The following is a 24,365-nucleotide window of genomic DNA, read 5'->3' as shown; positions in this document are numbered from 1 at the left end:
ACGATAGTTGGGCTGCACTGCGGAAATTAAGGAGCCTTGGGGTTCAAAATAGGGTCTTTAATTATAACCAACGCGTTTTGGTGCCGGACCGACGCCTTTTTCAAGGTAAAAAAAGAAAAAAAAAAGTACCTTGAAAAAAGCGCCAAAATGCATTGTTAAAAATAAAAACCCTGTTTTGATCCCCAAAGTGTCTTAATTTCCGCAGTGCAGCCTGCCTATTGTGACACCTCCATCTCTGGTAAATGTACATCTTGAAGACCTGTCTCCTCCAGCCACGGGGCACCAGCAGCGGATTTTTGCGCTTTTTAGGTGTTGTACGGTGACACCGCTTTGACATCCTCTTTATCCTGCAGTATTGTGTCCCTATCCAGATTTCTTCAGTGTCGATTTCTGGCATAGTGTCACGCAAGGTGTGGGATAGACTTAGTGCAACTCAAAGGGAAGAGGGAAAGGAAGCCCAGACACTAGGTAAAGGTGGAAGTGGAGACCTCCTAGCTGATAGAATATCACTCTGTCTTCCCTAACGTCACTATACTGGCTCTTCACCAATCGCCGCACACGTTCCTCAACCTTTCTTTCCCTTGGGTTTGGCTAAGGCTAGGGAAGGGAGGAGATGAGCACTAGTCGATCCCCACTGACACTAAAGACAACAAGGGAGGACAAACAAAGGGGAATTGCTTAGCCTTAGATGACTCCAGACAACTGCGCACACGTCCTCAACACCAGAGAGGAAGAAGTACTGCTCTTGCTCAAGCCTTCACAAGGAGTAATGAATATAGCCGATACCTCCCTCTGGAACACAGCAGGTATTTATACACACAGGCCAGGGTGTTAATTAGCCAGAGGAAGGTAGCCACTGGGTCCTAGAGACAGCCTCTAATAAGATGTCTGCAATGGAAAACGTAGAGATCTCCTGCAACCCACTGCAGGGCGACTGTCTGTCACCCCGGGGACACACAGTCACATCTTCCTAATGCCCTACTCTGGGGTGCAGAGGATTCTGAAGGGGTCCTAAAAGTTCCAATGTTTCATATAAGGAGAACAATGCTATATATGACTTATCAGCAATTTGGAACACTTAAACCCCACCTCTAGGATTCCCAAGAATGCGCCAAAATGCCCAGAAACACTCCTAATCTATTTTACGTATGGTTTAACTACACCCTGTAGAAATGAGCAAATCTTTTAAAATTACAATTTGCCAACTTCGCCAAATTTTTCACAACAATTCAATTTGTGGTGAATCAATCTCCCACAAATCGAAAGTACTGTAGGGTACAAAGTTTAAATACGCACTAATTTTCTCAGCTACGGTGCTATCACACACTATCTGTAGAGCTTCTGTGTTGTATGGCTTTCTCTCTCTATTTCTATTGTTGAGCTCTGACAATGTCCTCTTACTGTCCAGATTCTTCACAATACAGCTGCTGCATTCCCTGCCTTTGCTTTTATACAGGCTATTATATTCCCTCCTGATTGGCCATGCTATACCATGTGATGTAATAGCAGCAAGGCATTATAGGGAAGTCTGCATAGTCGTGCCTGGGGTCACGTGACCCTTTTATGGCTGATGCAATCTTTTGAAAAATGTAAAATGGCAACAAATTTTCCAGGTGATTCTAGCTAAGCGAATTGCAAATTAGTTCTAATTATTCGAATTCAACAGATTGCTAAAAAATTGACAAATTTAAATTGCATCAAATTGATCATCTTTAATAAAGTACCCCTTTTGTGACCAGGACTACAGGACTGTCTAGGCAAAATCCGGACTGTTGCCAAGTATGGACTCCCTGTTACAGATTTTGCATTGGGGTCTTCAAGTTTTGCCTATGGCCTTATGAAGCCCTAACTAGAAGACACAATTAAAGGGGTTGTCCAGGACTAATGTGGTGATGATCTTTTATTAGGATAGTTCATCAATATCATCAGATTAGTTGGTATCAGAAAAAGTGCCGGAATATCCCAATAGTCTATCTATGATCGACCATCAGACTACCTATTGCACACCCCAAGGAAACAGTTAAATGACACATTCAGCTCCATTACATCTGTTCTTTGCTATCAGGGGACATTTCAGCCATTGAAGTGGAAGAGTACAATAACCTCTGGCATTTTGATTAGTTTTTAAGTGGTCACCTTGTATCTAAAAGAAGAATAAAGGGCACTGCAGCTGCATCCCCCTCCTCCCCCTCTTATCTATCTACTAGTTTTGGTATTATAACAAATGGATTTTTGGTGATTAAAGGTTCTGTGCAGAGAGGGAAAGGGGTCCTACAGACTTATGGAAGGTGAGAAAGTTTTCTGGGTTTTTTTTTTCTATGTACTACTGATTTATACAATTTTTTGATTCTTCATTTATGTTCCACCCTTTGGTTCCAATTTGTTTGTTGGTCTACGGGTGACTTGAGTTTATATCGATGATTTAATGCAAACACCGGAGACTATAATTGAGATAATCTGGCCTCTTTTAGGTACCGTTCATCGATTGAATTAGTCGGATTGACGAGAATGTAATGCACTATTAAGGTAAAAGCTCTTTTAGCTGGAATTTACTGTGAATATTACTGAAGAATCCGAGAGTGTAAGGACATTTACGCCGCCGCACTAAAAGCTGAATCCATTGAAAGGAGAAATTCTCCGCAGCCGGATCTGCCAGGTAAAACCTGATTGGGTCAAACTTTTTGTAATGCACCATATGGAAAAACATAAAAGTAACCTCATGTATTCCGGACAAGTATCACCCTGGTAATGGGGCCGAGTTTTACACCCAGGCCTGGGTGCCCGAGAGCCCCAAAGGCCCCGTCCTATACAACAATACCCTAGTGTTAGCTCATTATTATATATTTTTTAACTTTTTTGTGAACATTTCAGAAATTTGCTTTCTAACTGGCATCTGGACATAAGTAACTATTTTCACAAAAAGATTTCTATTTGAAAATGTTGTGGGCATCCTCTGTGACAAATTACCGGGAAGGAAGAAGTGAGCTGTGACCATCAACTATTTTGACTGATAGATCCTGTACTTTTTTTAATACTGTAAGTGATAATGAGATGACTCATTGTAGATGTCACAATGCATGCACACAACACTCTTCCATAGAAGTTAGAGTTCACTGTGCAGGAAGGGAGAGGAAGTGAGCTGTAACCATCACTTATTATGACTAATGGATACTACTATCCTGCCTCTGATAATGAGATGACTCATTGTAGATGTCACAATGCATGCGCACAACACTCTTCCATAGAAGTTAGAGTTCACTGTGCAGGAAGGGAGAGGAAGTGAGCTGTAACCATCACTTATTATGACTAATGGATACTACTATCCTGCCTCTGATAATGAGATGACTCATTGTAGATGTCACAATGCATGTGCACAACACTCTTCCATAGAAGTCAGAGTTCACTGTGCAGGAAGGGAGAGAAAGTGAGCTGTAACCATCACTTATTATGACTCATGGATTCTGTGTTTTTTAATACTATAATCCTATCTGTGATAATGAGATGACGCATTGAATTTTATGGGAGAGTGTTGTGGCCATGCTTTGTGACATGTATAAATTACTGTGAAGGAAGAGGGAAGCTGTGAGCTGTGATGATTACCCATTATGACTGATGGCATCCTTGTTATTTAATACTATAATCTGGTCTGTGATAATGAGAAGGCTCATTGTACATGTCACAGTGCATGCCCACAACACTCTTCCATAGAATTTACAGTTCATTGTGCAGGAAGAGAGTGGAAGTGAGCTGTAACCATCACTTATTATGATTCATGGATACTATAATCCTGACAGTGATAATGAGATGACTCATTGTATATGTCACAGTGAATGTGACGCGCCCCCTGGCCTACAACAATCTTCCATAGACGTTAGAGTTAATTGTGCAGGAAGAGAGAGGAAGTGAACTGTAAGCATCACCTACTATGACTCATGGATCCTATGTTATTTACGGTAATACTATAATCCTGTCTGTGTTAAGTACGCAACTCATTGACTTCTATGGGAAAGCGTTTTAGGCATGCTCTGTGACATATACAAAGTTCACTGTGCAGGAAAGGGGAGAAAGTGAGCTGTGACCATCGCCTATTGTGACTGACTGGTCCCTGATTTTATTTAATACTATAAACTGGAGAGTAGTGCTGCTGGAGGTCATTGACAGGTCTCTCCCTCTTGTTTACATAGGGAAAGACCTGTCAATCAAGTGGAGCAGCTCTAGGAGAAGCTGGCCAGGGGCGGTCCAAGACTACTCTCATCTCCGTCTATGGTTCCTGGATCTTATAACTATATTTTCTGTGAGACACCTGAGAGTTTCAGAGAATAATTTACTTGGCTGCATTCATGCAGTCATGCTGTCAGCAGTTTGGGCAGCACAAATCAGCAGATCGGATCCCTTTTAAATGTCTAAAAGCAAAAAATTAAATACCAAAATTGAGGATTTTTGGTTGCTGCACTTCCCCCAAAATGCAATAAAAACCAATAAAATCATAGTATGTACTCCAAAATTGTATCAATCAAAATGTAATTTTGCAGCTATGTGAGGCCGGTCATGTTCTTCCCACCAAACTCCCCCTCCATGTCTGTATGGACCCTGTGTACTGGGCACTGTCATTCAAAACTTATAAGGGATAATGCTATGGGCCTTTCCCAAACTGTTCAGACAAAGAGGAAAGACACAATTGTCCAAAATGTCTTGTATGCTGAAGTATTAAGATTTCCCTTCACTGGAACTAAGAGGCCGAGGCCAAATCCTGAAAAATAAATCGCATAGCGTTATCCTCCTCCACCATCTGTACAGCGGCACAAGCAGTCAGGGGTTAAGGTCCTCCTGGAATCACCAAACCCAGACTCCTCCATCATAGAAGTGTGATCTGTCACTGAACAGAACATGTCTCCTCCAGAGTCCAGTGGTGGCGGCTTTACACCACCCCATTCTACACCCGGCATTGTGCTTGGTGATGTAAGGCTGCATGCAGCTGTCCGGCCATGAAGCTCCCTGCGGGGGGCACAGTGTTAGTGCTGATGTTATACCAGAGGAGGTCGGGACTCTGCAGTTATGGGGTCAGTAGAGCGGTGGTGACTTTTGAGATCTCTGCTCCTCAGAACTCGGCCCCCCACTCTGTAACGTTACGGGGTCTCTACTTCGTGGCTGAGTTGCTGCGGTTCCTTCCACTTCTCAATAATATCACTCACAGGTGATGGGGGGAGATTTAGGGGGAAGAAACGTTATGAATGGACTTGTTATACGGTGGCTCCTATTACAGGACCGCGCTGATATCAGTGAGCTCTGCACCACCAAACATTCTGTCACATGTTAGTAAAGACAAACAGCCTGGTGTGGGGGCAGTTGTTATACATGGGGGGCAATGGTGCCAGATGTTATATACCGGGGTACTGGATGTTATACACTGGAGGCAAAGGTCCAGATGTTATCTGGCCCCTCACCCCTCCTATGTATAATAGCCAGCCCCTCACCCCTCCTATATATAACAGCTGGCCTCTCACCCCTCCTATATATAACAGCCGGCCCCTCACCCCTCCTATGTATAATAGCCGGCCCCTCACCCCTCCTATATATAACAGCCGGCCCCTCACCCCTCCTATATATAACAGCCGGCCCCTCACCCCTCCTATGTATAATAGCCGGCCCCTCATCCCTCCTATGTATAACAGTCGGCCCCTCACCCCTCCTATATATAACAGCTGGCCTCTCACCCCTCCTATGTACAACATCCGGCACTTCATCGCCCGTGTTTAACATCCGGCCTCTCACCCCTCCCTGAGTGAGGGACCGGATGTTATACACAGGAGGGGTGAGGGGCCAGATGTTATACATGGATGGTGAGGGGCCAGATGTTATATATAGGATGGGTGAGGGGCCAGCTGTTATACATAGGATGGGTGAGGGGCCGGATGTTATAAACAGGAGGGGTGAGGGGCCGGATGTTATACACAGGAGGGGTATGGGGCCAGATGTAATACATAGGAGGGGTGAGGGGCCAGATGTTATAAACAGCAGGGGTGAGGGGCCGGATGTTATACATAGGAGGGGTGAGGGGCTGAATGTTATACATAGGAGGGGTGAGGGGCCAGATGTTATACACAGGAGGGGTGAGGGGCCGGATGTTATACACAGGAGGGGTATGGGGCCAGATGTAATACATAGGAGGGGTGAGGGGCCAGATGTTATAAACAGCAGGGGTGAGGGGCCGGATGTTATACATGGGCAGTGAGGGGCCGGATATTATACACAGCAGGGTTGAGGGGTCAGATGTTATACATAGGAGGGGTGAGGGGCCAGATGTTATACACAGGAGGGGTGAGGGGCCAGATGTTATACATTGGAGGGGTGAGGGGCTGAATGTTATACATAGGAGGGGTGAGGGGCCGGATGTCATACATAGGAGGGGTGAGGGGCCAGATGTTATACACAGGAGGGGTGAGGGGCCGGATGTGATACATAGGAGGGGTGAGGGGCTGAATGTTATACATAGGAGGGGTGAGGGGCTGAATGTTATACATAGGAGGGGTGAGGGGCCGGATGTCATACATAGGAGGGGTGAGGGGCCAGATGTTATACACAGGAGGGGTGAGGGGCCGGATGTGATACATAGGAGGGGTGAGGGGCCAGATGTGATACATAGGAGGGGTGAGGGGCTGAATGTTATACATAGGAGGGGTGAGGGGCTGAATGTTATACATAGGAGGGGTGAGGGGCCGGATGTCATACATAGGAGGGGTGAGGGGCCAGATGTTATACACAGGAGGGGTGAGGGGCCGGATGTGATACATAGGAGGGGTGAGGGGCCAGATGTTATACACAGGAGGGGTGAGGGGCCGGATGTGATACATAGGAGGGGTGAGGGGCTGAATGTTATAGATAGGAGAGGTGAGGGGCCAGCTGTTATACATAGGAGGGGTGAGGGGCCAGATGTTATACACAGGAGGGGTGAGGGGCCGGATGTGATACATAGGAGGGGTGAGGGGCTGAATGTTATACATAGGAGGGGCGAGGGGCCGGATGTTATACAAAGGGGGTGTTAGAACTGAATGAGAAACCTGAATTCAATGATTAAGATGCGTGTCTTAATACTGTAGCATATATCGTGGGTTTCCTCCTGTGCTAAACATGGGAGCAGGGGACCCCTTTTCTCCAGAAATGGCTTCTATCGAAGAAATGTATAATAAAGTGTATTTGGTTAATAAGTAAAATATATAAAATGGAAATAACAGAAAAGTTTTCTTCCAGCACTTGGGAGTGATACAATCTAATAATGTGGCCCTCGGACCCCCAGTATGTACAAACGCTCCAGCTGGTGGCTCAATCCTGAAAATTTGCTTGGTGCTTTGTGGCTTTTTGCAAATGTCAAGGCAAATGTGATCACGTCAGTAATAAGTGTACAAAAAGTCCAACAACCCTCCGCAGCCTCTGAACTACCTTAGCATAATGAGGATGTATTTTTAGATTTGCTTAACCTTCACTTACGCTGAAAGTCTGAATTAAACTCAAGATCAAAGAGGAAAAAAATGACTTTCTTCAGAAAACATGTCCTTGTTTAGCATATTAGAAATGCCTGCAGCTGTACAGCGCTGGTGTGATTCCTGACAAGGAGACTAACACACTCAGTTTGATCAGCTGGGAAGTGGTGATGCTTCAGGCAGAGCTGCAGATTCTCCTCTCTCCTTCTTTTCCTGCGTCAGTCTACGGAGACCTGCAGAGTACACAGTCACCAAAAAAAAAAAATACTCATCCCTTCTAGTTCTCGGTGATAAATGCATATTCATCATCCTAGGATAACATTTCCATCACGTTTTGGAAATGGGACTACACTGTGTGCAGAATTATTAGGCAAGTTGTGTTTTAGAGGATTATTTTTATTATTGATCAACAACTATGTTCTCAATCAACCCAAAAGACTCATAAATATCCAAGCTTAATATTTTTGGAAGGTGGAGTGGGTTTTTTTTAGATTTGGCTATCTTAGGAGGATATCTGTTTGTGCAGGTAACTATTACTGTGCAGAATTATTAGGCAACGTAATAAAAACCAAATATAATCCCATCTCACTTGTTTATTTTCACCAGGTAAACCAATATCAGTGCCCAAAATTTAGAAATAAACATTTCTGACATGCAAAAACCAAAACCAAAAAAATGAGTGATGAATATAGCCACCTTTCTTTATGATGACACTCAGCAGCCTTCCATCCATAGATTCTGTCAGTTGCTTGATCTGTTTTCGATCAACATTGCGTGCAGCAGCCACCACAGCCTCCCAGACACTGTTCCCAGAGGTGTACTGTTTTCCCTCCCTGTAGATCTCACATTTTATGATGGACCACAGGTTCTCTATGGGGTTCAGATCAGGTGAACAAGGGGGCCATGTCATTATTTTTTCTTCTTTTAGACCTTTACTGGCCAGCCATGCTGTGGAGTAGTTGAATGCATGTGATGGAGCATTGTCCTGCATGAAAATCATGTGTTTCTTGAACGATACCGACTTCTTCCTGTACCACTGCTTGAAGAAGTTGTCTTCCAGAAACTGGCAGTAGGTCTGGGAGTTGAGCTTCACTCCATCCTCAACCCGAAAAGGTCCCACAAGTTCATCTTTGATGATACCAGCCCATATCAGTACCCCACCTCCACCTTGCTGGCGTCTGAGTCGGAGCGGAGCTCTCTGCCCTTTATTGATCCAGCCTCTGGCCCATCTGACTCACCCCCTGGGCCGTGGGGCACTCGGGACCGGGCTTCAGGGCAATGCTGGGAGTAGCAGTGGCGACCCGGTCCCGTGGCTCAGGGTGGTTAGACCAGTGGCAGTCTTTTATATGTTTTAGGTAATGTCCGACTACGCCACCCGTGGATTGCGGCCATTATAAGGCAATCCACTGAGGCTGATGGTGTGTGCAGCTATGATAGTATAACTCCCCACGGGAAGAGTGTAGCCTCAGGGCAGTGAGCGCAGATGGTGGGGATTGAAGTGCAGGGCGTCCCAGCACCGGTAGTGCTGGCGCGGCAAGAAATGCAAAGACAACGTGTTGCAGTCCAGGGTCTTTTACTCACAGTTGGTATACTCCAAGTCACTTCCGCCGGTAATAACTGCCCGAGCCGTGCTGCGTCCACCAGGTGAGGGGCTCAGTCAACCCCCAGGCAATTCAGGAGTATGGCACAGGACTCCCTTCTATCCTTCCTCTGGCTCGTGCCCCACCAGTGACCAAGCTTTTTGGGCCCCGTTTCCCGCTATCCTATATGGTGCCTTCCTAGCAAGGTTTAGCAGGGGGTCGCACCAACTGATGATCACGACCTCCGGTTCTTGGCTGAGGGATAATTTACCTCCACCAATTTGGGATCCGGTACCCTTTTCTTGCCTGACCCGTCACCCGATTTCACGTTGGTCCTTAGGGTCCCTTCTGCCTTCTTGTTTCTGAGCCCTTCTGTTTCTCTGTCACTTCTCCTCCTTTCCTGTTCCTTCTTCTCCTCCTTCCCTCGGCCTCTTCTCCAGGCCTACTTCTCCTGCCAGGCTCTGGCCTTCACCCTAGGCCTGCCTTTGAGCAGAGCTCCTACAGAGCCTCCGCTCCCTGTCTTCTCCTCTCACTAACTGTCTGACCTGACTCCTGTCCTAAGATGGTGCCCACCTTTTATACCTCCCCTGAGTATGAGCTCACATGACCAGCACCCAATGAGCTCCTTCCTATGCTACAGAAACCGTCCCCTTCTGCTCCTACATCACTGGGTTTTCCTCCCCCCTCCCCACTCCAGCCAGGGACATGGTCTGTCGTGCCTGCATTACTGTATAAATGGGAGCACCATTGAGCTGTCCCCCGGAAATGGGGTATGTGTGATGCATGTAGCTAACTGAGCCCTGGTCCATACTCCATCCTTACCCGGGAGTGGAATATCACACCTCTGGCAGAGGTGCAATACCCCTGTAGCGGCCGAACCCTCGGGGCGCTACACATCTATCTGGCCCATCAAGAGTCACTCTCATTTCATCAGTCCATAAAACCTTTGAAAAATCAGTCTTAAGATATTTCTTGGCCCATTCTTGACATTTTATCTTATGTTTCTTGTTCAAAGGTGGTCGTTTTTCAGCCTTCCTTACCATGACCATGTCCCTGAGTATCGCGCACCTTGTGCTTTTTGATACTCCAGTAACGTTGCAGCTCTGAAATATGGCAAAACTGGTGGCGAATGGCATCTTGGCAGCTTCACGCATGATTTTCCTCAATTCATGGGCAGTTATTTTGCGCCTTTTTTGGCCAACACGCTTCTTGCGACCCTGTTGGCTATTTGCCATGAAACGCTTGATTGTTCGGTGATCACGCTTCAAAAGTTTGGAAATTTCAAGACTGATGCATCCCTCTGCAAGACATCTCACAATTTTGGACTTTTCAGAGCCTGTCAAATCTCTATTCTGACCCATTTTACCAAAGGAAAGGAAGTTGCCTAATAATTAAGTACACCTTATATAGGGTGTTGATGTCATTAGTCAACACCCCTCCTCATTACAGAGATGCACATCACCAGATTTACTTAATTGGTAGTTGGCTCTCAAGCCTATGCAGCTTGGAGTAGGACAACATGTATAAAAAGTATCATGTGATCAAAATACTCATTTGCCTAATAATTTTGCACACAGTGTAAAAGATGTAAATATTATAAGAACCCTGATTAGCACTTAAGAACACACTAAACAAGAGAAAGATAAGCATTTGTTTGCTAAAAGCATAACAAACTCTTCACTGGAGCTGTTCACACTACCATGCTGCTGCTACAGTGTGTAATCTTTACTTCAAGCAAGTTTATAGTTCTCCTGTTCATCACTTCCGTTTGCGGATAACCATTTATTTGTTGATTGCCATTGACAACTGTCTCCATGCAACTTTGCCATTAACCATTTACTTGCTGGAAATACTTTTTCAGTTCCTGTGTATATTCACACTCCTGGCTCTGTGTCTTGTGATGTATCATACTCCGCTTGTCTACCTGCCATCCTTCTGTTCTGATCCTCACTGATCTGCATGCCATCTGGCAAGTCCTGTCCCCCATACCATCGCCTTCAGTCTGTGTTGTTCACCCTGACCTACAGCTTGGGGAATCCACCTTATCCGGTGAGCCCTTAAGACATAGGACTAATACTATTCAAAACTTTAACGCTGCCATTAACCATTTACTTGCTGGCAATACTTTTTCAGTTCCTGTGTATATTCACACTCCTGGCTCTGTGTCTTCTGATGTATCATAATCCGCTTGTCTACTTGCTATCCTGCTGTTCTGTTCCTCGCTGATCCATAAGCCGTCCGGCAGATCCCGCCCTCAGTACTATCGCCTTCTGTCCGTATTATCCACCCTGACCTACAGCTTGGAGCATCCATCTTACCCAGTGAGCCCTTAAAACATAGGACTACTGTTGTTCAAAACTTGAACTCGTACTTTAGAAAAACAAGCCCTTGAATGATTATACTGATTGGGGAAAGAAAAATCAAAAGTCCAAAAATCCTCATGATGAGCAGCAGTCTGTATTTCTGCCAAACCGCGAATTGTTACCGGGCTACTAACCTCACCAACATATAAAGCAGAGCGGCGGTAGCAAATCATTAATTTCCTTTATACGAGCTAATACGTTTCAGTAGAGTCTGCTGTTATCCACATGTAACATCAATTTATCTCCTAATTGCTCTCAGTTTATTGCTTATCATGCTAAACATCCCTCCAGATATTCCGCCTTCATGCTAGGTCGCCAATTACAAGTGAAACAAATGCCGCCGAATAATGTTATATATTAGTTATAATTTTAGAGGGACCCTAAAAAAATCCAATTTCCTGACAGGGAGAACGTCTCCAGTAGTATTTTTTTCTCCTGATGTTGTAGTTTAGTTTTTACTATAGGTCATAAAGTTTATATTTCTATTCATCCGTCATGCAGTTTTTGTTGCCGAATTAGCCTCGGTTCCCTTACGTGGAATACCTATGAAGATGCTTGGTTCTCCTTTATCTGAAAAGTTTTATTTTTTTATGTTTTAAGTTGTTACTATAGTTTTCTAATAGTTACATGCAAACTAGAGCTTGGGACCCTTAGAAAGGGGCCCCCCAAATCTCATTGGATGCTTTGGGTTAGCGGAAATCCTTGAACATACCTATTATTTTGGCACTAGACAGCAGTCATAGGAGTATTAGTCATTGTATGACCTATTGTTTGTTCACTGTATGAAAGTATTTATGCATTGTAAAACAATTTTATTTATGCGCCAAATGACTGTATTATGTAAGTATTGTATGGGAGTATTAAGCACTGTATGACGGTATTATTTTTAAACTGTATTATGTGGACTCTTTATAATTATCCATACCTTGACTGTATTATATGGACACGGTGTGGCAGTATTAAGCACTGTATGATGCCATTATTTTTACATTGAATGAGAGTTTTGCATGAAAGTAGTATGCATGTATGCCGATAATATATGTATACTGAATACCTGTATTATATGGATAGCAAATTAAAGTATTAGTTATGCATTGTGTAATTATATAATTTGTACACTGACTGCATTATGTAACCACTGCAAGTATTAGTTCTGCATTGCATAACGGTATTATTTCTACACTGAATGACTGTATCATGTGGACACTCTATGGGAGTATTAGTTTAGGCACTGTTGGATGGTCTTATTTTTACACTATGAGGATAATGTATGGAAGTATTATCCTTTGCATAATGTTAATATTTGTACATCAAATGACTGTAATATGTGGACACTGCATGACAGTATTATTTGTACCATAACTGTATTATGTGGACATTGTATGGAAGTATTATTTAACATTGTATGATGCAATTATTTATTTTGCACTGATTGACTGGATTATGTGGGCACTGTATGTGTGTATTAGTTAGACACTGTATGGAGTATTATTTGCAGACTGATTGACTGTAGTATGTGGGCACTGTATGAAAGTATTAAGCACTGTATGATGGCATTATTTATAAACTAAATGACTATATTATGTTGACACTGTATGGTAGCACTAGTTGGTCAATGTATGGCGGTATTACTTGTACCCTGAATGACTGTATAATGTGGACACTGTATGGGAGTATTAGTTAGGCACTGAATAACTGCATTATATGGACATTGCATGAAAGTACTAGGCACTGTATGATAATATTATTTGTACACTGACTGTATTATGCGGATACTACGTGAGTATTAGGCACTGTATGAGGGTGTTATTTGTAGAGTGAATGACTCCATTGTATAGACACTGTATGTGAGTATTATCTGAGCACTGTATGTTGAGTTATTTATACACTGAATGATTGTATTGTGTGGGAATTATATGAAAGTATTAGTTAACATTTTAAGATGGAATGATTTAGTTTACACTTTATTAGTTGGACACTGTATGGGTGTACTAGTTAGACACAGTATGGCGTATTATTTCTACACTCACTATATTGTGTGGACACTGTATGAAAGTATAAAGCACTGTATGATAATATTTCTACATTAAATGACTGTATTATGTGGACATTGTATGATAGTATAAGTTGGGCACTGTATGGCGGTATTATTTGTACCCTGAATGACTGTATAGTATGGACATTGTATGATAGTATAAGTTGGGCACAGTATGGCGGGATTAATTGTACCCTGAATGACTGTATAGTATGGATACTGTATGGGAGTATAAGTTGGGCACTGTATGGCTGTATTATTTGTACCCTGAATGACTGTATAATGTGGACACTGTAGAGGGATATTAGTTAGGCACTGTCTAACAGTAATATTGGTACACTGACTGTATTATGTGGACACAATACGGAAGTATTAGGCATTATATCGCAGTATTATTTGTACACTAAATTACTATTTTATGGGCATTGCATAAAAGTATTAGACACTGTATGACGATAATATTTGTACACTGACTCACGTATGTGGATACTACGTGAGAATTAGGCACTATATGACGGTATTATTTGTACAGTGAATGACTCTATTGTATAGACATTGCATGTGAGTATTATCTAGTCACTGTATGACAGGTCATTTATACCCCGAATGATTGCATTTTGTTGGCATTGCATGGAAGTATAAGCTTGAGATATCCTTAAAGGGGTTTCCAGGACATCTATAAAGGACTGCAGGGGTCCAACAGCCGATACCTGGAGCAGCATCTGACTGAAATTCACAGTGTTCTGAGCTAGAACACTACAATTCAGTACACCACATAGTGGTCATTCTTAGGTACTGCAGCCAAACTTCCATTCAAGTGAATGTGATCTTAGCTGCAGTACCTGAGAATGGCCACTATGTGGTTGCTGTAGAATGTACTGTACGATGGAGCTTACCTGTTACCAGAAAACTGCACCGTCCGGATCCAGCTTCATTAATTATGCTGCAGTTGTATGTACCATAATTTTCCTTGGAGTGGATATTCACCGTCAGCTCCGTGTAATCCTGCGAGTCGAACTGTCCCTTCTCTAACAGTTTGCTCCCCAGTCTCCATTCATACATAAGAACACGGGTAGGATAAGCTCTCAAGACCCTGCAATTCATTGTGACGCTGGTGCCTAATCCTTGTCTAATTTCTTGAAAGGTGGGTTCAACAGCTGGGGGGTCTGCAAGACAGAAATAATCAAATATTAGCCAAAAATGAAGGATCATTTGCCCCAAAACTACCGTATCACACTTGGCTGTTTCTTATTTTGCATTTAAAATTATCTCCAATTTTGAGGTGATCATGTAAAAAATAAAACATCTTTGCTTTTTTTGCAAGAAAATATATAGCCTACTGATTTTTGTACACAGCTCCTATATATAGTCATGTGCCTCTAAGGCTACAGACTACATTCAAGCCTTGGGTGTAGTCTGACCTTGCTTTTATGTGTTATTCCAGATCTCCTATGTTGTTGCCCCTATTTTTGCTAGAAGAGGAGGCAAACAGAAGGGGTGAGACACTTTTAGGTAACTTTTGGCAAAATGTGTGTGTGCTCAAAAGGCAAAGAGGAGTGAACCACTGTCAGACACTTCTTTAGGAAGAAGAGGATTGGACATATTGATATCCATCAGCCTGATCCTTCTTATTCCCTATACAGTTAGCTCAGGAATATTTAGACAGTCACACAAGTTTTGGCATTTTAGCTGTTTACCAAAACATATTCAAGATACAGTTAAATAATCAGCATGGGCTTAAAATGCAGACTCTCTGCTTTAATTTGAGGAAATTCACATCCTCATTGGAGTAAGGGTTTGGGAATTACAGCTCTTTAATATGTAGCTGCCTCTTTTTAAAGGGACCAAAAGTAATTGGGAAATTATCTCAAAAGCTTTTTAATCGGCTGCATGGGTTGTTTGCCTCTTTAATACATCATCAATTAAGCAGGAAAAAGATCTGGAGCTGATTCCAGATGTGGCATTTGCATTTTGAAGCTGTTGCTGTGAACCTACAACATGCGGTCAAAGGAGATGTCAATGGAAGAGAAACAGATAGTCATTAGGGGTAAAAAAAGAAATCTGTCAGAGAGATAGCAGAAATGTTAGGGGTGGCCAAATCAACAGTTTGGTACAATCTTTAAAAATAGAGCGCACTGATGAGCCTAGGAACTCCAAAAATGGCCTTGACGTCCACAGGAGACAACAGTGGTGGATGATCACAAAATCCTTTCCATGGCGAAGAAAAATCCCTTCACATCATCCACCCAAGTAAAGAACACTCTCCAGGAAGTCGGTGGTTCTAAGTCTACCGTAAACAGAAGACTTCATGAGAGCAAATACAGAGGGTTCACCACAAGGTGCAAACCATTAATCAGCCTGAAAAATAGAAAGGCCAGATTAGACTTTGCCAAAAAACATCTAAAAAAGCCATGCAGTTCTGGAAAAAACAAAACTAAGATCAACCGGTACCAGAATGATGGGAAGAAGAAAGTCTGGAGAAGTCTTGGAACGGCTCATGATCCAAAGCACAACACATGGTGGAGGCCGTGTGATGGTTGGGCATGCATGGCTTCCATTGGTACCGGGTCACTAATGTTTATTGATTATGTGACTGAAGGCAGAAGCAGCCAGATGAATCCTGTGTGCACAGGGCGATACTTTCTGTCCAGATTCAAGCAAATGCAGCAAGGCTGATTGGACGACGCTTCACATTATAGATGGACAATGACCCAAAACATCCTGCGAAAGCAACCCAGGAGTGGAGGCAAAGAAGTAGAATATTCTGTAATGGCTGCGTAAGTCACCAGATCTCAGCCCCATCGAGCAGCATTTCACAGGCTGAAGACAAAACTTAAGACAGAAAGAGCCACAAACAAGTAACTGAAATCAATGCAGTAAAGGCGGCAAAGCATCACAACGGAGGAAACGTGATGGTGACGTCCATGGCATCCAGACTTCAGACCATCATTGCTGCAAAAGATTCTTTACAAAGTATTAATAATGAATATTTTATTTAGGGTAAAGTTAATTTGTCCAATTAGTTTGGAGCCCTTTAAATGAGACGGCTTTGAAGAAAAATGGCTGCAATTCCTAAACGTTTCATAGGATATTTTTGTTCAACCCCTTTAATTAACCCTGAGAATCAACACTTCTATTGCAGCTCAGTTGTTTCATTTTTAATCCAAAATAGTGGCCTGAAGAGCTGAAATCACGAAGATCCGGTCACTGACCAAATATTTCTGGACCTTACTGAAGGATATGAATATGCAGGTTCTATGTGAAAAACTATACTGCAACCGGTATATAGACGACATTTTTTTTTTTGTTTATTGTATTACCCTTTCTATTGATACATCTTGGCCTTGACATTACACATAGGCTTGCCTTTTCTAATCTGTTTTCCTGAATGCTTAAGTATGCTATTTTATTTGCAACGCGCCTCCAGGTTTGCTAACATACCAACTACATCCCCTAGATTGATTCTGCGAGACGACATTGCTATTCACTTCTAACAGCAAACAAGAGCTTTGGGGCTTAACTGCTTGTCACACTTGTCACACCGCCCCTGCTCCGACACAATCAGAGAACACTAGAAAGTGCTTATACTTATAAAGCAAACTTCTCGAATCAATTAGTGGGTGGTTGTGTCCCCGCTGATGACTTTCTTTTTTGTCTCGGAGCCATAGTTGTAATAAGTAACATTAATTTAAAAACCTTACACTTTGCAGGTCATTAATCTCTGTCTAGCATTGTAGTCTCTTCTAGAAAGACAGGAAAAGCCATCCTGTCTATTCGAAAATTACTTCTTTATCTTCCTTTACAGGCAAAAAAAAAAAAGTCAGCAGTAAAGTTCACATCTAGGTTAATGCACCCGAAGGACGGGAATGTCTTTACGGAGCTCTTTCACTTGAAAAAAAAAAAAAAAAATCCCCTGTAAACATAAATCCCGGCATTGTCCTCTTATGTGAAGTTGTAATATTGTATTCAAAGACTTATATAAAGGCTGTACATCTGAAATCCAACAATAACCTGCAAAATCGCAGAAAAAGCTCCGATACACACTTGTGCGCAATGAGGCGGTTTCTTTTTCTTTTTGTGCTTTATTTCTATTTTTGCTGCCACCTCCCATTTGTAAATTATACGGGATGAGGTTATCACACCCTCACTTTGATTTAGGTATCATTGACAATCGTGGCTTGTGCACATGTATCTCCTATTGTATAGATCCGCAATAGAGCACCCATAAAAAAAATCAATGAACCCATACATAAACTTCAAATGTTATATTTTAATGGGTTCTTATGGCGGTATTGCAAAAAAAAAATCTTTAAACCCTTTCCAAAAGTATTTCTCTATAATATTCACCATATGGCAGAGCAAGTAGTACTACAGCACCATATAAGGTTGCATGTGAATAATGCATAATTTTTTTTTAAGCTGTTATTTTCTGATTTGTGTTTTTATTATATTTTCTTTTATCTTGTTTGAACTTTTGCAAATCTAGAAATTATCAGCATCTCAGAAAAGGACTCATTCACTTTCATAGGAGATTGTTTTGTGGTATTTGTGGGGACCACAGCTCGGAGAAGAAAGGAAAAGCTGAGCTGTTTTCATCACCCTATAGTCCTTGTTCTTTTCCGCTTAGGACATATTCACACAGAGGTTTTTTTTTAGGAGATTTTGAATCCTCCTCAAAAAAACAGCTTCAAAAACTTTTGAAAAACTCTTCCAATTCATTTCTATGTAAAATCCACTTAGCTATTGATTTGAGGAAGTTTTTTTTTTGCACTTTTCTTCATCTTTTTTTTTTTTTACAGAAGATGTTTTGAAAAATGCCTGATGGAGAAAAAAAACATTCATGTCACTTCTTTGAAGCAGGAAACCTACATGAACTGTCAAATCTAAAAGCTTACCAGAATGCTTCAGGAAAAAAAAGAGTTTCTTCATACTGGGAAACCCCTACTTCTCAGACTGATCCACTAACAATAAATAAACTGATCACAAAGTTTCCCACTGCAAGCATCCTCAGCGATTACCTGAAATCTGTAGTAAAATTGGCTGTAAGTTTTTTCCTGCAGTGCCTCCACAGGAAAAATGAAGCATTACACATTGCCCATTCATATCAATGGGTTGTCTGTGTGAAACAGGGTAGGATTGGTCCTCCAGCATGGGAGTTAAGCAATGTATGGTGGATTAGTGAGCCATTCCTAGCCCCTGATATCTCACAAGAAGCTTTTCACTATGTCAATGTGTCAATGTGGTGTTCTCAGCTGTAGGAAAAAATCTATGTGACCTTCATAGCCACATATAAAGGATGTGAGGATAGGAACTTGTACTGTTGAGAGTTAATGTTTTTCCACCATTGTTGTCTATGCTCAATCTTTAACTATAACATTCTCAAAAAAACAAAAATAACAGCAAAAACAGAAATAAAAACCAACTTTTTGAGAAAAATAGAAAAATCTTATTTTTGTTTTGAATGAATAAAAAAAAAAATGAAGGCAGCACTCCAAAAAGAAAGTGGTGATGTTTCGGTTCACAGTCTCTGAGACCAGACCAGACAGTTTTGCATTAATTCACCCATTTGACTTAGGTGGCCATGACCGGTTGTCCACTTTTGACAACCAATAAACATTGCATAATGGGAATACCCCATATTAGACCTGCCAATTTGGGAGAGCTAGGATGTAGTAGTCCAACCATCAAAATTTGGCCCTCAGATCCTTACTTTTTCCCATTTTTCCTACTTCTAAAACTTTTAAAAGTGATAGTGAATAATATATCCCACCTCTTAGCAGGAGCCATTGCCAGGAAGTAGTAAGCGTCAACTGTGAAAAAGATAGAGGCAGCACTCCAAAAGGATCAAATATGAGGTGCTTTATTGACTAATGTCAAAAATGGTGAAGTTTCGCCCCTAATGAGGGACTTTCTCAACCCTTCACTAGGGACGAAAGGTCACCATTTTTGACATGGGTCAATAAAGCACCTCATATTTGATCCTTTTGGAGTGCTGCCTCTATCTTTTTTTGTTTATTTGGAGGTCTGGTTATGCCTCTGAGGCTCTGCACTCACATCTCTATTTCCTGCTAGTGCTGCACCTTTATTTTTTGCATACTTATATAGATAGATAGCTAGATAAAGATCTATATATATATATAGAGAGAGAGAGAGATCTATATCTACAGTATATATATATATAGATATATATCTATATAGATTTATATATATATATAGTGTGACAAAGTCACTGGCAGAATACTGGAGGGGAAATATGTTTCACTGAGACTATTAGCTTCAGTGATGTGAAACAGAAGTTTCTCCTGCGCATTAGGTGCAGAGAGGGTTAATAGCCAGGTTTACAGGGGCATGCTTTACAGGTGGATGGCTAAGTGCTGGGAGGGACGCCAGACACCCTATCTCCACTCCAGGGCGTGGATTGTGGCTATAAAAAGCCAGCCTTTTGACTCAGGAGGGAGGCAGTGTCAGGAAAAACCCTGCTCCAGAGAGGAGCTTGCATGTGCTGTGCTGAACTGTGAGCAACTAACCCCAAGTGGCCAGATGCCGGCTGATATACGGACTGTGCTGCAACTTTGGTATTTTGTTGTGCCTTTATGCTGAATGGGCTGTGTTTTCTATATGGACTCCAGGTTAGTTTATGATGTTTAATAAACTAACCTGAAATGTAAAGAGACAGTGTTACTTGTCTACCTCAGCATACAGCCAAGCAAGTCACTATACCACAATAGATAAATATATATACAGTACAGACCAAAAGTTTGGACACACCTTCTCATTTGAAGATTTTTCTGTATTTTCATGACTATAAAAATTGTACATTCACACAGAAGGCATCAAAACTATGAATTAGCACATGTGGAATTATATACTTAACAAAAAAGTGTGAAACAACTGAAAATATGTCTTATATTCTAGGTTCTTCAAAGTAGCCACCTTTTGCTTTGATGACTGCTTTGCACACTCTTGGCAATCTCTTGATGAGCTTCAAGAGGTAGTCACCGGAAATGGTCTTCCAACAATCTTGAAGGAGTTCCCAGAGATGCTTAGCACTTGTTGGCCCTTTTGCCTTCACTCTGCGGTCCAGCTCACCCCAAACCATCTCGATTGGGTTCAGGTCTGGTGACTGTGGAGGCCAGGTCATCTGGCGTAGCACCCCATCACTCTCCTTCTTGGTCAAATAGCCCTTACACAGCCTGGAGGTGTGTTTGGGGTCATTGTCCTGTTGAAAAATAAATGATGGTCCAACTAAACGCAAACTGGATGGAATAGCATGCCGCTGCAAGATGCTGTGGTAGCCATGCTGGTTCAGTATGCCTTCAATTTTGAATAAATCCCCAACAGTGTCACCAGCAAAGCACCCCCACACCATCACACCTCTTCCTCCATGCTTCACGGTGGGAACCAGGCAAGCAGAGTCCATCCGTTAACCTTTTCTGCGTCGCACAAAGACACGGTGGTTGGAACCAAAGATCTCAAATTTGGACTCATCAGACCAAAGCACAGATTTCCACTGGTCTAATGTCCATTCCTTGTGTTCTTTAGCCCAAACAAGTTTCTTCTGCTTGTTGCCTTTCCTTAGCAGTGGTTTCCTAGCAGCTATTTTACCATGAAGGCTTGCTGCACAAAGTCTCCTCTTAACAGTTGTTGAAGAGATGTGTCTGCTGCTAGAACTCTGTGTGGCATTGACCTGGTCTCTAATCTGAGCTGCTGTTAACCTGCGATTTCTGAGGCTGGTGACTCGGATAAACTTATCCTCAGAAGCAGAGGTGACTCTTGTTCTTCCTTTCCTGGGGCGGTCCTCATGTGAGCCAGTTTCTTTGTAGTGCTTGATGGTTTTTGCAACTGCACTTGGGGACACTTTCAAAGTTTGCCCAATTTTTCGCACTGACTGACCATCATTTCTTAAAGTAATGATGGCCACTCGTTTTTCTTTACTTAGCTGCTTTTGTCTTGCCATAATACAAATTCTAACAGTCTATTCAGTAGGACTATCAGCTGTGTATCCACCAGACTTCTGCACAACTCAACTGATGGTCCCAACCCCATTTATAAGGCAAGAAATCCCACTTATTAAACCTGACAGGGCACACCTGTGAAGTGAAAACCATTTCCGGTGACTACCTCTTGAAGCTCATCAAGAGAATGCCGAGTGTGTGCAAAGCAGTCATCAAAGCAAAAGGTGGCTACCTTGAAGAACCTAGAATATAAGACATATTTTCAGTTGTTTCACACTTTTTTGTTAAGTATATAATTCCACATGTGTTAATTCATAGTTTTGATGCCTTCAGTGTGAATGTACAATTTTCAAAGTCATGAAAATACAGAAAAATCTTTAAATGAGAAGGGTGTCTAAACTTTTGGTCTGGACTGTATATACTGTTTGTTGATTATCACCATATAATACATCATTTGGCCCCATATTCTGTATTCTGAATGATGCATTACCAAGCACCGTATGAACAAAAAAAATAATTATGACAAATAAGTAACATAGCATGATGCTCATCCTTATTCACATCAGCTTATGCAGCAGCTGGCTGGCACTGGGTACTCGTATTCCAAGAAGTGAATATATAAATTCTTATACAATACAAAATTTTCAACACATATAATAATTTACCAGGAATTTGTTTAAATTCTCTAGATCAGAGCTGGTATACAGGGGCCTGTGTGCGGGCTCATACAGTATATAGGGGGTCTGTGTGCAGGCTCATACAGTATATAGGGGGGCTGTGTGCAAGCTCATACAGTATATAGGGGGCTGTGTGTGGGCTCATACGGTATATAGGGGGCTGTGTGTGGGCTCATACGGTATATAGAGAGATGTTGGCATACTTAATCCACCTCAATATTAAGTGCTAAATAAAATTATTTTATATTATTATTAATTGTAATATGTTAATATTAATATTGAGCAGAATTAATTTCAGCCTATTGGTTCGAGCCTCCTCAACAGTCACGGTCTTTCACGTGGCCCCTCGGGAAAATTAATTGCCCACCTCAGCTCTAGATAATACTTCACACATTCAACATGATAACCAAATAAAAAAAAAAAATGTACATACAGAAATTACGCCATGAGCCTCCAACAACTGGGTCAATATAGAGAAATTTTGAAAGTAATTAGTAATTTGTTTTGAATGGACAAACACAATGTAAATTCAGGTAATTTATTTATTTATTTTTTTACATAAATCAATGGCTAATTGTATTTGAGCGGCTGAGATCACTTGCTGCCTATTTACTTCGACAGTGCAGTATAATAGACAATAGTTACATACAGTATGTATCATTCATTATTGACCGCTCATTACAGCATCATTTTTTGGGGGGCTGATTTGAGCTTTTTTTTCTCCTAGAATGAAGATTGCTTTTATACAGCAAGGAATTACGTTGTGTTACCTTACTTTTTTTTTTAGGTAACCATAGTAATAACAGTAATTTAGGAACATTTCATTCCTGCCTCTTTTCAATAACTTGATATGCTGGAGAAGCAACTTTCTTTTTTGTTTTCACAAATTTAATTGCAAACATTTTAAAATAAAAATAAATAATCTAAAGAGACAGTGTTACATTTTGAACAGGAGTCATTTAAAGGGAACATGACGTCAGATTGTCCCTAAATAAAACTAAAGTCACCACCTTAAATGCCTTTTTTACCGCAATCCATTAAAGGGGTTGTCCGGTCCAAATCAATAGGTCTGCAGTCACTCTGTGTGACTGCAGACTTATGTATCCCCCAGCACAGGCACTGTGAGCTGCGGGTATTCGCCGGTTTCTGACCTGGGACCGAAGGGTATGTATGAGTTATACATACTCCCTGCCAGAGCCATCTAGTGAGTGTGGCCTCACTCCATACACTTGTATTGAGTGAGGCCACTCCCCATCTAGTGATGTGGCCTTCCAGTGGGCGTGGCCGACTAGAGGACACAGCCTCGCTCCACTCCTGTGCCCACTGGCCAGGAGTATGTATAACGCATACATACCCTCCATTACCAGGTCTGAATCCCCATAGTGCATAGTGTGTGCGCTGGGGGGATTCATAAGTCTGCAGAGAGAGACAATGACCTGGAAGTAAAACCGGCACATATGCAATACAGTATTCAGGGCAAAGCAAAAAGCGCCTGCGTAGGAGTGACATTGGTGGCACTGTATGGATGATGTAGGATGCATCTTCCACATCATTCACTTCCAGATCGTGACAACATGCCGGCGGCCTTTTTAAATCCCACCATCACTTATCACTCCATGCTCCCTGACGAAGGTGATAACGAAACGCGCGTTGGGGTGGGCGCCCTGACACAGAGCTCTCTATACACCCTGCCCTGCATCCCAGGTATATATATTCACAAGTATATTTATGTGTCCTCTCTAATGGCTTTGTTAAAAGTGTATACATATGCACTGGGATGTAATCAGTGGTATTAGTCATTGATTTGTACTCATATAGTATATAATATACCTTATGTGGCTCTTCTGTTGGACACCCTCTGTTAACACAGGTGTTGGCACTCCTGCACTTTTTCCTCCCCATTTCCCTGAGTATTATGAATTTTGTCTAAGGGTATGTGCACACGATGCAGAAATGAAGCAGAAAATTTCTGCATCATTTCTGCATCTCCCTGGCAGAAAAAACGCATGCAGATTGTGCATGCGTTTTTCCTGCAGAATACATGCGGATCCACATGCAGATTCACATGCGTTTCCGCATGCAGATTGACAAGCGCTTTCCAGGCGATTTTAGCATCACCTGGAAAGTGCTTGATAACTAGGTCACACTATATAAATCCATGCAAACAGCATGGATTTATACAGTGTGAACTGAGAGAGTGTATATACTTACCTCTGATGGCCCGCGCTGTCCTGCTCACTCCGTTCTCCCGGCTGCCGGCAACTTTGAATTGAAAGA

General features: G+C 42.1%; 1 protein-coding gene across 2 annotated transcripts in view; it reads right to left on the bottom strand.

Moving 5' to 3' along the window:
* MDGA2 (MAM domain containing glycosylphosphatidylinositol anchor 2) overlaps nt 1-24,365 on the bottom strand; it is an 819,067-nt gene that overhangs the window by 87,743 nt on the left and 706,959 nt on the right. For both annotated transcript variants that reach the window (XM_073638570.1, XM_073638571.1), the window contains exon 9: nt 14,353-14,622. In XM_073638570.1, coding sequence (XP_073494671.1) covers nt 14,353-14,622 — 270 coding nt within the window. The remainder of the gene's footprint in view (nt 1-14,352; nt 14,623-24,365) is intronic.

Source organism: Phyllobates terribilis, unplaced genomic scaffold, assembly GCF_046119375.1.
Source record: "Phyllobates terribilis strain yellow unplaced genomic scaffold, ASM4611937v1 Scaffold_7__3_contigs__length_470593459, whole genome shotgun sequence".
In the NCBI taxonomy this organism is placed as follows: Eukaryota; Metazoa; Chordata; class Amphibia; order Anura; family Dendrobatidae; genus Phyllobates; species Phyllobates terribilis.
Note: the sequence above shows the minus strand (reverse complement) of the source record. Positions and strands in the feature narration are given on the sequence as shown.